This window comes from Anolis sagrei, chromosome 4 (assembly GCF_037176765.1).
Source record: "Anolis sagrei isolate rAnoSag1 chromosome 4, rAnoSag1.mat, whole genome shotgun sequence".
Lineage (NCBI taxonomy): Eukaryota > Metazoa > Chordata > Lepidosauria > Squamata > Dactyloidae > Anolis > Anolis sagrei.
Window position 1 is genome coordinate 22,921,561 of NC_090024.1, and position 14,839 is coordinate 22,936,399.

A 14,839-nucleotide genomic window follows, 5' to 3' on the forward strand; every position below is an offset into this window, starting at 1 on the left:
TTACTAACAGAATGGTTCCTTTCTCTTTCCAGATCATTGTCTTATGGAATTGTGATAAACCCCTCCCTGCCAAGCACCGTTGGCCTGCCACTGCCGTGCCTGTCATTGTCATAGAAGGAGAAAGCAAGGTAAGTGGCGGTCCCATCGTGACAATCAGGCATGAAGAAGTCAGAATGGGAGTTTGTTACTGTTTGTGGAAATATATTGCAATTCGCTTCTCATCTTAAAAGCTTATCACATTTGTTGATGCGGCTTTACCCCACTTTCCATGAAGTTCCAAGACGTCTTACTAGAACCAAAATTTAAAAAAAACACTCAGAACCAAGTTAATATACACCATCACCTTTATCTAGGATTCCAAAGTCTGAAAAGCTCCAAAATCCAAAATTGCCACATGTGGGCTAAGATAGTGACACTTTTGCTTTCTAGTATTTCAGTAAGCATTAGAAAGCAGAGAATCATAGAATCATTAAGTTGAAAGAGACCTCATGGGCCAACCAGTCCAATCCCCTGCCAAGTAGCAGGAAAATTGCATTCAAAACACCCCTGACAGATGGCCATCCAGCCTCTGCTTAAAAGCCTCCAAAGAAGGAGCCTCCACTACACTCCAGGGCAGAGAGTTCCACAGATGAACGGCTCTCACAGTCAGGAAGTTCTTCCTAATGTTCAGGTGGAATCTCCTTTCCCATCACTTTTGTTTCATGCACAAAAATATTTGAAATTCTGCATAATAAAATATATGTATGTGTGTAAGGTATATATGAAACATACATATGTTTTATGTTTAGTCTTGAGTCCCATCTCTAAAATATCTTATTATGTATTCCAGAATCCAGAAATCCAAAACACTTCTGGTCGCAAGCATTTTGGATAAGTGATACTCAATCTGTACATAAACATATTTAAACAGTGGTCAGCAAACATATTCCTAACCAATTCCCAAATGATTGCAAATGTTTTACAGTATTGAAATGGGATCATGCCAAATTCCAGAGCCACCACTGAAAGAGCCCTGATCCTTGTTGTAAACAATGTTCTGCACTGAGCAAATATAGAAAAAACTATTTATTAGTTAATTTTGGTTTTGATTACATTTTTTTAAAGTCTACAACCTGTTTACATTATTAGAAAATTAAAATCATGGACAATGAGCTAAAAGCAGAAATGCCAAAAACCTGTTAGAGCTTTAACATCTTTTTTAATGAAGCATTATGACTTTGGGGAAAATGGGCATCTCTTATGGAAGACCTCCTTACTTACTTAAGCGATCCCTTGTTGTCCGAGTAGGATAATCTTCCAGGATAATCACACTGATAGGGCTGTGATGGAGAAACTCTCCCAACCTCCATGCAAAATAGATTCCAACGAGGACTCCACTTGTAGATCTTAATTTCTGAGAAGTTTCTTGTTGAATGAGATGTTCCCTGAGCTGAGACCTAATTTGAAGATCAAAACATATCTCTCAAATTACCATAGGTATTAAACCAGAGTGTCTTCAATTCAGAATAAATATGAAGTGATGTTCATTCGTAAGTCATGGGCAATTGCCTCATCATTGATCCATATGGCTGGAATTGTTGAAATTGTCCTTTCTTTGCCCTACTTTTAAGAGATGCCAACTTCTGAACGTGGGACTTTCTGCAGGCAAAACATGTGCTGTGTCACTTAGCGACAGTCTCTTCTCTGCCTCTTGAGTCATCATAATCACGCATTTCAGTTTTTAGATCTGCCACCAATGATTTCTGCAGCTGAGGAAGTTTCCTATGGGAAGGCACACTGTCTACAATTTCTTTGCTGGCAAATATAGGGTGACAGCCCTTTCTCCTTTACATATTCTAAAACTGGCATTGGCAACGTGGTTCCTTAGAGATTTTCAAATAGAAGTCCCATAAACTCCAGCATGTCTTGGCTAAATAACGAGGGAGTAGGGGAGTTGTATCCCAAAATACCTGCACAGTACCTAATCCTGGGTTTGTTTTCATAGATTTTTCCTTTCACTATTTATCCACATAATTTCTACTTCACTCTTTGGTCAGATCTGATTGCAGTGCGGTGTATGACAGATGGAGATAATAAACTATTTGACTTCTGAGTCAATAAAGCAGTAACCTTAACAGGCATGATAAAAGACAGCAGATAAACATTTCAAGGCAGGTGAAGAGATTGTACAAATTAAAGCGCCCAGGTAAATAAACGCTTATTAAACAGATGGCCAAAAGATGGAGGAGCAGGCATTAGGCATATCATGTTAGGCAGGCTGTTCCATATAATATCATAAAATAGGGCTATCAAGGTAAAATCAGTGTAGTATTTTAGTCAGGTTCAAAATAGGAAACCTAAGTTCAGCAACGAGACAATGAAATTGGTTGTTGTGTGCTTTCCGGGCTGTATGGCCATGTTCCAGAATCATTCTCTCCTGATGTTTTGCCTGCATCTATGACAGGTATCCTCAGTGGTTGTGAGGACCTCACAACCTCTGAGAGATGGCTGCTATAGATGTAGGCGAAACATCAGGAGAGAATGCTTCTGGAACATGGCCATGCAGCCAGGAAAACATACAACCTAGTGATTCCGGCCATTAAGTCCTTTGACAACACCTGTTCTGTGGATAAATCCAGAATTAGCTGTTGTTTGTGAAGTTTGGTGGTTTCCACGTCTTTGGTTTTGTTAATATGGTTTGGGTTTTAATCTGAATTTACAAGAAGCTGAACCTATTTTGGGAATAGGATTTAGCATTTTGGAGAGCTCCTTTGAAGTCCAGACTTAAAAGCCAGGAGGAATTGACGGCTCAGTGCACATCGAAGTCAGCAGCTGCCACTGTTGACTTTGTTGCTGATGTTCCTTTAGATTCACGTTCTGTTTTTCAGCCAAAATGGCCTGAAATTTTTAATCAGCACAGATACAATATGATTACAGAGATGTTGGCAGAGAGGACCAATCCAGGCTTCAAGGGCACAGAAGGAATTAAAGGTGGACTTTGGCTCCTTCCAGTGGTCAAGATGCCAGCCCTCAAAAGCAGCTCTTCCCTTAATTTGCAAAATCTGTAGGTACCTGGCAATTGGGTACCTGGCAATCTCAGGTACCTGTAGGTACCTGGCAATCTCAGTTCTTTGTTCCAGACAGATCCTTTGTGGCTGGAAATAACAGCAAAATATTTTGCCACTCTCTCCTCCTCTGCCCCAGAAAAAGTTTTGGTGCAGTATATTCCTAGACCATAACCAAGCAAGGGTCCACCTTCATGGTATTGTGCAAGGTATTTGAATGCAGAGACTTATTTCTTTTCACACACACAGATTGGTGTGGCCAGCCTCCAATGCGTGTGCTAAATAGCAAGAAGGAAACTGGTGATCCAGGTCCGACTGTTAAGGAATACAGGAATGCAGTTCAGGGGGTGTTTATCATCGAGCCGTCCAGAGCAGAATGAATTTTCGTTCTTAAGCTGTTCACACATACACACAGAGAGTGCTTTGCAGCTGTTTAAAATGTATGGACCTTGGCTGTGTTATTTTCCACCAAAAAGCTTAACAAGAGAAGTCAGGGCACTGCTAAGCTGGCAGCTAAATAGGTTCCTGCTTCCGATTGGGTCCGTGTGAGGAATATCAGGAGATTCACTTGCAGGACTAAGATAGGAGGCTGCTGTTTAGAGATTGCCCAGCTTTGTGGCCTTTATTGCCTCTCCTTCTCTTTCATATATTGGAGAGCCAAAGGACACAAAAACTAGTTCAAACTCCAAAGCAGAGTTTCTCAAAATGTGTTCCTCCAGATATTTTGGACTTCAGCTCCCACAATTCCTAACAGCTGGTGAACTGACTGGGATTTCTGGGAGCTAAAGTCTAAAACCTGGAGGAGCACAGTTTGAGAAACACTGCTGTAACGCATGTGTGAGCACTAGCCTTGGACCCATGTGGAGGCCACACAAGCCTTCTCAATTTGGAGAGGTTGAGAGTCAGCTGCACTTTTGCTTTCACTTTGGACTACCTTCAGGGAAAAGAAACGCCAAAGCAATTGACTTCAGAGTGTCTTGGTGCTTTATATCAAGTTTTCCCAATTTCAGCTTCTTCTTTTTGAGGCCTCCGAATGACCTCTTTGCACCACCTTGCCAGGGCAAATTTGCCAAAAAGTAACATCCAGAAACTTTAAAGAAATGCCATTCCATTCTTCCTTCATATTTCCTTCCTCTTCTTCTTTTTCATTCTGAAAGGGAAAGTGAGCAGAAATATAATCAAACTCTAGTACTCCAGGTGTTTTCAACTTCAGCTCCCAGAAGATCAGGAATAAAGAGAGAACATATTTGTTTTGGTCGCACGTGGGGCAGCAGCAAGTACAGCAATCCATAAATAACCAAATCCGTGAATGATTAATGTCTAAAGGAGGAGGGAGGACGGTATTTCTCCAATCAACTTTTTTATTTATTTATTTCATATCAAAAGCACTGCATAAATTAGTATAAAACTGATAAAAATAGAAGGAGCACAAGCGGCTGCATATCTTTTGACCAAAAATGGGCAGCAGTGACTGCATTGTCTGTAGGCTCAAACAATTCTTCCTCTGTATTGTCGAAGGCTTTCATGGCTGGAATCACTAGGTTCTTGTGGCTTTTTTCGGGCTATAGGGCCATGTTCTAGAGGCATTTCTCCTGATGTTTCACCTGCATCTATGGCAAGCATCCTCAGAGGTAATTCTTCCTCTGTACATGAGGCAGGGCATTGTGGACAAGCATACAGATGCAGAGTTGTTTGTTCTGTTCCACAGTTGCACAAGGTGGAGGATTCTTTTAGGTAGTGCCATTTTTCCAGATTGTCTTTCAATCTTCCTACTCCACTTCTGAGTCTGCTCAGAGACTTCCAGTTTGCCCATTCTTGCTTTTGATAACATAATATTATAACTGGAGCACTTCAGATCTTCAGAAGAACCTCTTTTCTCTGTCCCAAAATTTTCTGGCTTTTGAATGGAAACATAAGAGAAGGCCTTCTCAGTGGCTACTCTCAGACTGAAATTTTCTTCTTAGGGAGGCTAGAATAATTAGTCCTTGCTCTCTTTCCACCAGAAACTAAAAACATCAGATTTTTAGAAACTGTCTCAAGAGGAATTTTAATAGTGCTGTGGTTCATATGTAGCTTTTTGATTAATTTTAATTGTTCTAATTTTATAAATTGTTTATTTTAAAAGTAACTTCATACTTTTATTGGTTTTTTTCCATAATTTTTATTCTATTGTTTATGACATATTTCAGCCACCTTGAGTCTCATTATTGAGGTGTGGGGGAAGTAGAATATAAATGGATTGAAATACTGTATTAACAGTAGCAGTTAAAAGATATATAGAAGAAAATGCATAGGAACCTGTAATAGAATCCAGCTCTTTCAGAAGAAACTGAACAAACTCATCTCTTTTCCAGACCTTTCAGTTTAATAGGGTCATTTTCTCCATCAATGCCATGGGAGAGTGATAACTCATTCCATTTGGCTGTGAGCAGGGCACAATTGCCCTTGGCCCTGTAAGTCTTAAGAGCTTTTTGCTGATCTCTTTGTCTACCCCGCAGGTGATGAGCAGTCGTTTCCTGCCCTACGAGAATATTGTCACAGATGCTGTTCTAAGCCTCGATGAGGATACGGTGCTTTCAACCACTGAGGTGAGACCTTTTTTTTCCTGTTCAGCTTGCCTGCCTTCATCATTATGTTTTTCCCCAGTCACGTTCACCAATTGATCACAGCAGCCCAATTAAAGCAGATAGAGCAGGGACATCACACCGGTTGAGAATTCCAGAATCCAAAATACTCCAAAATCTGAAAATGGCCACACTTTCTGATGATTCAATGTACACAAACTTTGCTTCATACATTTAAAAAATGGCACAGGGAGGCCCTGAGTTACAAACATCCAACTTACAAACAACTCATAATTACAAACAGGGGTGAGACAAGTGAGAGAAATCTACCCATAGGAGGGGAAATCCATTCCTGAAAGAGGTTCATGAGGAAAAGATGTCTCCACTGAAGCTTTCTCACCAATCCTTTTTTTCTAAAACAATCCAAATTTTTCAAAACCCATTTATTACAAGGGCACATGCCCAGTGTGGAACAAATCTCACTACTCTAAAACATTATAACAGCATTATAACAGGGTGTCTGCGCCCTACATCACTGGAGAAATTGCACTGCTTAGCCGGTATTGCACCACCTGACATCCGCCGGGAAGTAGCAACCAATAGTGAAAGGACCAAGGCCAGGGCCGTAGCCAGAAAAAAATTTCGAGGAGGGTTGAAATATTCAGGGAAGGTTGAAAATTTCCGGGTGGGGGGTTGAAACCTGCGTCCTAGCTCATGCTGAAACCTAGAGCACAGCAAGGGGCAGAGCAGCCTTCAATAGCCTGCAGCTCCGTCCCTGTCAACCACCTCCACCAAGTCTGGCCTCCTTAATGAGAGCATTCATCACCTCCCCACCCCCCAACTTGCTTCACTACATCAACTATTGCTGCAAATAATGACAGCATGAATAAATTGTCAATATTTGCTTGAGATAGTGCTTGCAGTTCTGGGGGGACTTTTAATTTTTTGCATCTCATAGACTTAGCATGGGGATTTGGTTAACCAGTTAAAATTCATGAGTAACCCCCCCCCCCTACAGGCCTGACCAAGGCAGTGACATCTCCGGCCCATCCCCTGTTCGGTTATCAGCCAGCACACCAATGCCTTATATCAAGAAATAGTTTTCTAAGCTCTACAGAGATACTCACAGGAACACCTCAGCAAGCGAGAGTCCAAAAGTAGCAGGCTAAAACCCAGAACCTCAATCCATGACTAATACCAAATGAGAGACTCTCCCCTGGGCACACAAAAGACTGGGCGACTTGGAAGGCGCTGGACAGACTGCGCTCTGGTACCATGAGATGCAGTGCCAACCTTAACAAATGGGGCCACAAAGTGGAATCCACAACATGCGAGTGTGGAGAAGAGCAAACCACAGACCACCTGCTGCAATGCAACCTGAGCTGTGCCACATGCACTAGTGCCTCTAGTGTTCTTACAGTAACACTAGCAACATTAGAGGTACTCCAAGTGGCCAGCTACTGGTCAAAGGAAATCTAGTATAATACCAAGTTTTCAAACTTCATTGGTTTTGTTGTTGTTTGCTTTTTAAATACATTATAACTGTACCCTTTGTTTGCTCCTGGGCACAGACAGCACAAGAGACACCGCAGGGGTATTAACCCTTACCTATGATATCCAAAGGAGATAGATAGATGCGTGTGTGTGTGGCTGGAGTTACACTTAAGAACAAATTGAACTTAAGAACAAACCTACAGAACCTATCTTGTTAGTAACTTGTCGACTGCCTGTATAAAAAATGACCTTCTGGCTATGAGCATAACATGTCTGTCAAACATTAATGTATTTTTTGTAGACCTGTCATTTTCAAGATATCTCATTATATATGTGCAATTATTTCAAACCTAAAGATATTGGAAATCCAAAACACTTTTGATACAAAACATTTCAGATCGGGGATATTCAGCCAGCATTACAGTTTCCACCGTTGACCATCATTCCCAATACAATTCAATCCTGTTCATCAGGTTCTGAGTGATATTACTTAGCACAGCTTGGAAGCAATTGCAGAACCCAACAAAAATATTCGTGGTGTCTTGGTTTTTAGGCCTGTTCCTGGGGTTATTTGGAGAATTGACTCGATGGCAACTGGTAGATGCCATATGTTCTGTATCTCAAGAGCTAGAAGCAGAAAACTGGTGCCATTTTTGGAATCATCAGGTCAGGAGCAACTTGATAAACTGCAAGTCACTTCTGGTGTGAGAGATTTAGCTGTCTGCAAGGATGTTGCCCAGAGGAACACCCAAATGTTTTTGATGTTTTACTATCCTTGTGGGAGGCTTCTCTCATGTCCCCGCATGGGGAGCTGGAGCTGACAGAGGGAGCTCAACCCGCTCTCCTCGGATTCAAACCAGGGTTTAACCCATTGCACCATGAAACAGGGCTAACATTTGAGACACTATAATGTATGTTGGCCAGTGTTATTATTTGGACTGCAGGGACCATGCTAGCTAAGGGTTCTGGGGCTTGTAGACAGAGAAATAACTTGAAGCTCTACTATTATTGCACCATATTCCAATTTCTGCATGGATGCAAATAAAAAAAAGGACATACTTTTTCAAAAAGTCTGAAATATCCGCAGCCTGATAGCTCACTTTGAAAGGAACATTGCTGCTTGAAAGGCAGACATTTCCATCTTGGTGCCTGGGCTTGATTTCTGTGTCCCTGCTTCCTGCATCTCAGAGCCGAACCCAATCTCTCTCCTTGAATGAAAGTAGATTCTTGTACTTGAGACTTCAGAGCTATTGTGCCAAGAGGAAGATTGTGCTCAAGGAAAAAGCCACAGGAGGAAAAAGAGAGAGGCCACTGAAGAAAACCAATTTTTACAACTGGGATGAGTATTGATTTCTAGCACCTTTCCCCAGAAGGGGGAAACTGGCGACCGTTTATATAACCCTGCAATATATCGGAAATACATTATTAATGGTGGCTGTGGAAAAGCATTGGGTCTTTATTGTCTCTTTCGATTTTAGCTCTCTCCTTTTTTCTCTTTCTCTACGTCTTGTCTCTTCCCTCATCCGTTCTGTTTAAATGTACCAATTCTCCCTTAGGAATGGCAGCTGCTGTTACTTTGGAGATAATGCCCTTGTTGCTTCTAAGAAGGCAGTATCTTCATTCGTTGTTTGGAGGGGTTGCCTTTATTTGCATGTGTATGAGTTTATGTTTCTAATATGCATAGCCATCATAAATATATTGCATTACCACTCCGATATCAGTCATAGTGCTGGTTATAACTTGCAGGGAAGATGTCCGTTACAGAAGAAAGAACATTCCTGGAATAGAAATAAGATATCTTTTACCTTTGAAAAGGCTGGAGATTGCATTTGCCTTTCTAGGTTTTCTTCAAGATTAATTCCAGAGCTGTTAACATGTAGATGGAAACAAAATGGTCTCTAATCTTATCAACTGTCCAGGAATGAGGAGTATGTTGACCTCACACAGGGGTTGCAATCTCTTGCTATCACTATATATATATATATATATATATATATATATATATATGGATGGATGGATGGATGGATGGATGGATGGATGGGTAATACCATAGACCTGTAGAATTGGAAGAGACCAGAAGGATCATCCAGTCCAACCCCGTCGTACAGGAAAAGCACAATCAATGCAGATGGTCATCCAGCATCTTGTGCAACCCTAAAAGGTTCGGGACCCGCCTATCTTCGTGATCGCATATTCCCCTACAAACTAGTACATACTCTTAAGATCATCTGGGGAGGCTCTTCTCTCATTTCCGCTGCCGTCTCAAGTGCAGTTGGTGGGAATGAGGGAAAGGGCCTTCTCTGTGTTGGCACCTCAGCTCTGGAACTCTCTCCCCAGGGAGATCAGACAGGTCCCCACTCTGCTCATTTTCCACAAGGAATTAAAAACTTGGTTGTTCTGTTGTGCCTTTGACTAGGCAGTTCACTAGAGTATTTTCCCAACCCTTCCTAGTTTCAGCACTTTGCTTGATCCCTTCTTTGCACTTTTGATATTTTAATGGTTAAGCGCACTATCCTTCAAGATGAAAGGCGTATGCATTGGTTGCATCCCATTGAAATTAATATAATGTGTTATTTGTGGGGTACCTTTACAAAACATTCAGCTGGTCCAAACAGTTGCAGCATATTGTTGACAGAATTCCCTTATACCAAATAGTGGATACATACATGGCTCAAGCCCAAGTATCTCAAATAACTGTATCTCCTTGTATGATCCTGACTTGGCCTTGGGATCTTCAGCTGAGGCCCTTCTCTTTGTCCCATCAAGTGCATCTGGTGCAAACAGGGTAAAGAGCAGTTTCCAGGCTCTAGAGTGGTCCTGAAGCCCACATTCTTTCAGGGTATGGTTATGTTATCCGCCACAATGCAATGGTATATTCTCATTTTATTATGCAGTTAAATGACACTTCCATCCAAATAATGGATCCTTGAATTCTGCTCCATAGAAAGCAAGACTTTGTAGGTACAGTAGAGTCTCACTTATTCAACCTTCACTCATCCAACATTCTGTATTATCCAGTGCTGTCTTCATCCCACCCGGATCCACAGCTGTTTCAATACACTTCGATGTTTTGATGCTAAAATCATAAATACAGTAATTACTGTATTGGTGCTTAATTTGTAAAATCATAACATAATTTGATGTTTAATAGGCTTTTCCTTAATTTCTCCTTATTTTCCAACATTTTTGCTTATCCAACATTTTGCTGGCCCGTTTATGTTGGATAAGTGAAACTCTACTGTACAAGATACCACCTTAACAGGATAGGGGAATATGTTTACTTAGTTCCTTAGCCATAATTTTCATTGCTGTTGTTGAGGAGTATATATGCCACCTTGCTTTAACAGATTTCTTAGCAATATACAAAATTCATGAAATAGCCATCAAACCTATTGGTTTAGTTATTTATTTTATTTGCTGCCTTGCTTCCGATTATGGATTCCACCTTTTCTGTCTTTCTACCACCATGCCTTCTCTTTACTTTTAGCTTCTTCTTGTCCTCCGGCCTTAAGAAGGGTTTGGGGGAGGGAAAGGCAGACTATTTTCTCATTGCAGATCACTTGCAGAGGAGCCCCTAGTGGCGCAAAGGGTTAAACCCTTGTGCCGGCAGGACTGAAGAGTGACAGGTTGAAAGTTCAAATCCAGGGAGAGCATGGATGAGCTCCCTCTGTCATCTCCAGCTCCCCATGCGGGGACATGAGAGAAGCCTCCCACAAGGATGGTAAAACATCAAAACATCCAGGCATCCCCTGGGAATCATCCTTGCAGACAGCCAATTCTCTCACACCAGAAGTGACTTGCAGTTTCTCAAGTCTCTCCTGACATGAAAAAAAGAAAACCTGCAGAGGTTTTTCAGCAATTGGCTAAAATTTCAGAAAGTCCAGAAATTTTGACTGAGGGCTGCAAGTTGCTCAGGTCTGCTGAAATAAAAGGAGAGAAAATGTTAAGTGATGCCATGTATCTGTTAGGACAAGGATGAGAAAGAAGCGTACCAGGGTTAGCTTTCTCTGGCAAGGTAGCATCCAGATCTGTGGGACGGCAGCTCCTACAGTCCCTCAGTCTGATGCTCCTGGCATTTTTCAGCCTTATCAGCAGACCTGTGTTATGAATTCTATGCAATGATAATCCAGATTAAATGTTGGAAAATGGGATGCTAAAACCAGTAATCCAAATTAAGCCTCTTTGCATCAATTTCCCTGTTTTGCATATTTCAAGGGAGAGAACGGAAGAAAGAGAAAATATAGCTCATTGAAATCCTACCTGCTGACCTCCTGCCCCATTCACCTCATCTGGCTATGCCTTACCTGGCACTGCTGAATACCTTCAAGCCTATCTTCACACCTTCAGGGCTACAGATTGTCAGTGATTCTCAGGATGCTAAGTTCTATACTGAGTGCCAATTTTTCGCTTATGGGGAATACTGCCTGTGGGTTTCTTTCTGCTTGTGGTGTGGTGTTGTTTCATTTTTTCCTGAAATGAATTATTCATAATTTATATAGGCAGTTCTACCTGATCATGCACAGCCCTCAACACAAGAATCCAGACTGGACTATATTGGAGGCCTATATAACCAAGCTACCTGTTTTCTAGTGTTCAGGTAGCTGTTTCTGAAATCCCAAAAGCAGAGTTCTTTTGTCTTTGTCCATTGCAGTTGGTCCTCAACAGCAATGATATTTAATGATAGAATGCTTCTTCATGTTGAAATTCTGGATAGCAAGCATTGCTATTAGCCTTTAGCATATCTATTAGTCTTGTGCATTTATATAGAATCACTATCCGTCTCCATTCGTTTCATTCCTAAGGCCCCATTTTCATTTTTGACTGCCTCTCCCAAAAACGGGCGCCTTTCCAAATGAACCTTTTCATCCCAGGTCTGAAAAAATGAATATTTTCATCCTATTGGCGGCAATGGGTGGGCTTCCCACACCTGCACGTTTTAGGCACTTGCAGGCGTGGGTGCTTTCTGGGCCTGCACACCATACACACTGAAAATCAGGTGACCTAATGGTTATCGTTCCCACTTTCCTTTCGTTTCACTGATATTTCCGTACCAGAGGGGGTGTACCATTTCGTGCCATCTGAATGAAACACACGGTATGAAAACACAAGTTAAATGATTAAAATGGTAGAGATCCAATATGTATGAGTAGCATAGGTTTGCCATGATTTAAGATAGTCCTTATTGATTTTAGTATATTTAATTGAACCTGGATTCAGCCATCTTCAAGCCTATTGTTATTGCTGCTTCCTGCTCATGATTTGAACCTACAGCCATTGGTTTTGAGGTTCCATGTTTCAAATCTTCTGGAATTTCTCACCCAAACCCACTTATCTGGAGAGAGAAAAATAGAAAGCAAGTGAATACTTCCCATGACCATCCATTGTAACATTTGATTATGTTTTCTCATTTGAAACCTGTTTTCAAATATGCATGATAAAACTTGAAAAAAGCCCCAGATGGTTTCCTCTGTTCTTTCAATTTTTTTAACGTTAATGAAGGTTTTAGCCTTTTCATTCAGAATGAAATGAAGGATTAAGGCCCACTATTCCTCTGGGTAAGAGTCCAAAGACCCATCTTGCATGCTGGGAGGGACAGGTATCGGTGTCATAATTAGAAGTCAGTGTGGGTTTAGGGAAATGAAAAGCGGCCTTAAGAAACTGGCAGATTTTCTCTTCACCGCTGCCACCATGCCTTGCATCGCTCCAGCTTCATTGCTTCTGAGCATCAGCTTCAGCGAGAAATGAGGCTATGTGATTGGCACAGAACAGGTCTTCTCCATTGATATTTAACATTCATTTAGCACCGGAGGGTACTGTGAGAGTAATGTACAGAGCAGTTCTTGCTAGGAAGTTTCATAATTAAACTAAAGGGAGAATGTGACACACATACAGTATTTATCTTGGCAAAAACTCGTGCTTGGAAAAGTTGCCTTTTGGACTACAACTCCTAGAGTCAAGGGAAGTAAAAATATCACCCAATTCTGGTTTGGTCAGAACTCACCTGGAACACAATGTCTAGTTCTTAGAAACAGAGTTCAGGTAGGACATTGACAGGCAGGAACATGTCCAGAGAAGGACCCTGACCAAAAATATGGAAGCCGAACCTCATGAGAAGTGGTTTATGGAGCTGGATATGTTTGGATTGGAGAAGAGCAGGCTGAGAGGGGACATGATAGTTATATTTAAACATTTGAAAGATGTCATATTGAGAAGGCAGCAAATTTGTTTCTGATGCTGCAGAGACTAAATCATGAAGCAGTGGATTCCCCCTGAATATTAGGTAAAATGCCTTGATGATATGAGCTGTTTGACAGTTGAGTATTCTGCCTTGGAGTGAGGTGGTCTTCTTCTCTTGAGGTTTTTAAACAAAAACTAGGTTGTGTCCTTTGGGTATGTATTTTTGCATTGCAAAATGGAGCTTGTCTGGATGGTTACTGGAGTCTACTTCAACTCCACAATTTTGTGAATCTGTTGAGGGGCTGGCAGGTTCCAATTTTTTTTTTAAAAAATTTTTTTTTCAAACTTTGGGGGAAAAAAACCCTGGTGGCACAGTGGATTAAATTGCTGAACTGTTGAAGTTGCTGACCGAAAAGTTGGCAGTTTGAATCTGGGGAAAGGGGTGAGCTCCTGCTGTTAGACCCAGCTTCTGCCAACCTAGCAGTTTGAAAACATGCAAATGTAAGTAGATCAATAGGTATTGTTTCGGCAGGAAGGTAACAGCACTCCATGCAGCCATGGTGGCCACATGACCTTGGAGGTGTCTACGGACAACACCGGCTCTTCAACTTAGAAATGGAGATGAGCACCACCCCCCAGAATCGGACTCAACTAGACTTAATGTCAGGGGAAACATTTACCTTTACCTTACCTTGAGAAAGAGATTTATAGGAGGAAGTGGATTTTTCTTGGGGAGATGACTAATGAGTCACCAAATCATTGTTAGAAAGTGAAGACACTTATTATTAGACCATTGCTCTTCCTCTGTAGGCATAAAATGCTAGGAATGGAAAGGGCCTTGGAGAGCATCTAGTCCAACCTTCTTAGTGCAGGATGTACATCATAGAATGCCACTACAGCCTATCTTATCGCTATTCAGCTCCTGCTTAAGCAAAACAATGCCTAGATCAGCGAAATACTGGGCTAAGAGCAGAGCAGTAATATACATATAGTTATCTATAGTTCACTTGTGGGCCACTGTATTTACATGTAAATAAATCCCAATTTTGTCCCTGACAAAACTAAGCAAGCAGTATGAATAAAACCTCTGCCTAAGAGCCAAGTCTTACTGTTTAGGTGGAATCTCTTTTCCTGCAATTTGACTCGATTGCTCCGTTGTCTCCTGGTCTCTATAACAGCAGAAAGTGAACTTGCTGCCACCTCAATTGAACAATATTTCAAATATTTAAAAGTGTGGCAACATCCCTACTTAGCCCTGTTTATAAGCAAGCAACACCCACCCGGAGCTTTTGTAAACTCCAGCAAAACCCAGATTCTCAATGTGAGTTTTAGCAGGATTCTTATTTCCCACCTCAGTTCAGCTTAGCAATAAACCCTAACATCAGGTTTTTAAGGATGGGAAATGGGATGATTGATACTAGTGAAACCCAAGCTCAATCCCCAAACCTTTCCAAAACGTGTGGGTTGAAATTGGTTTATTGTTCATTGTTATTATTGTGTTGTTTATTGATTCTGATCTCTTGGGAAATAAATTTAAATTGTGCATTGTCAGATGGGATG

At 41.3% G+C, this 14,839-nt stretch overlaps 1 protein-coding gene across 1 annotated transcript in view; it reads left to right on the plus strand.

The window, feature by feature from the left end:
• EXT1 (exostosin glycosyltransferase 1) overlaps positions 1 to 14,839 on the plus strand; it is a 338,838-nt gene that overhangs the window by 306,616 nt on the left and 17,383 nt on the right. Inside the window, exons 7-8 of the mRNA XM_060775813.2 lie at positions 33 to 128; positions 5,543 to 5,632. Of these exons, the coding sequence (XP_060631796.2) occupies positions 33 to 128; positions 5,543 to 5,632 (186 nt within the window). The remainder of the gene's footprint in view (positions 1 to 32; positions 129 to 5,542; positions 5,633 to 14,839) is intronic.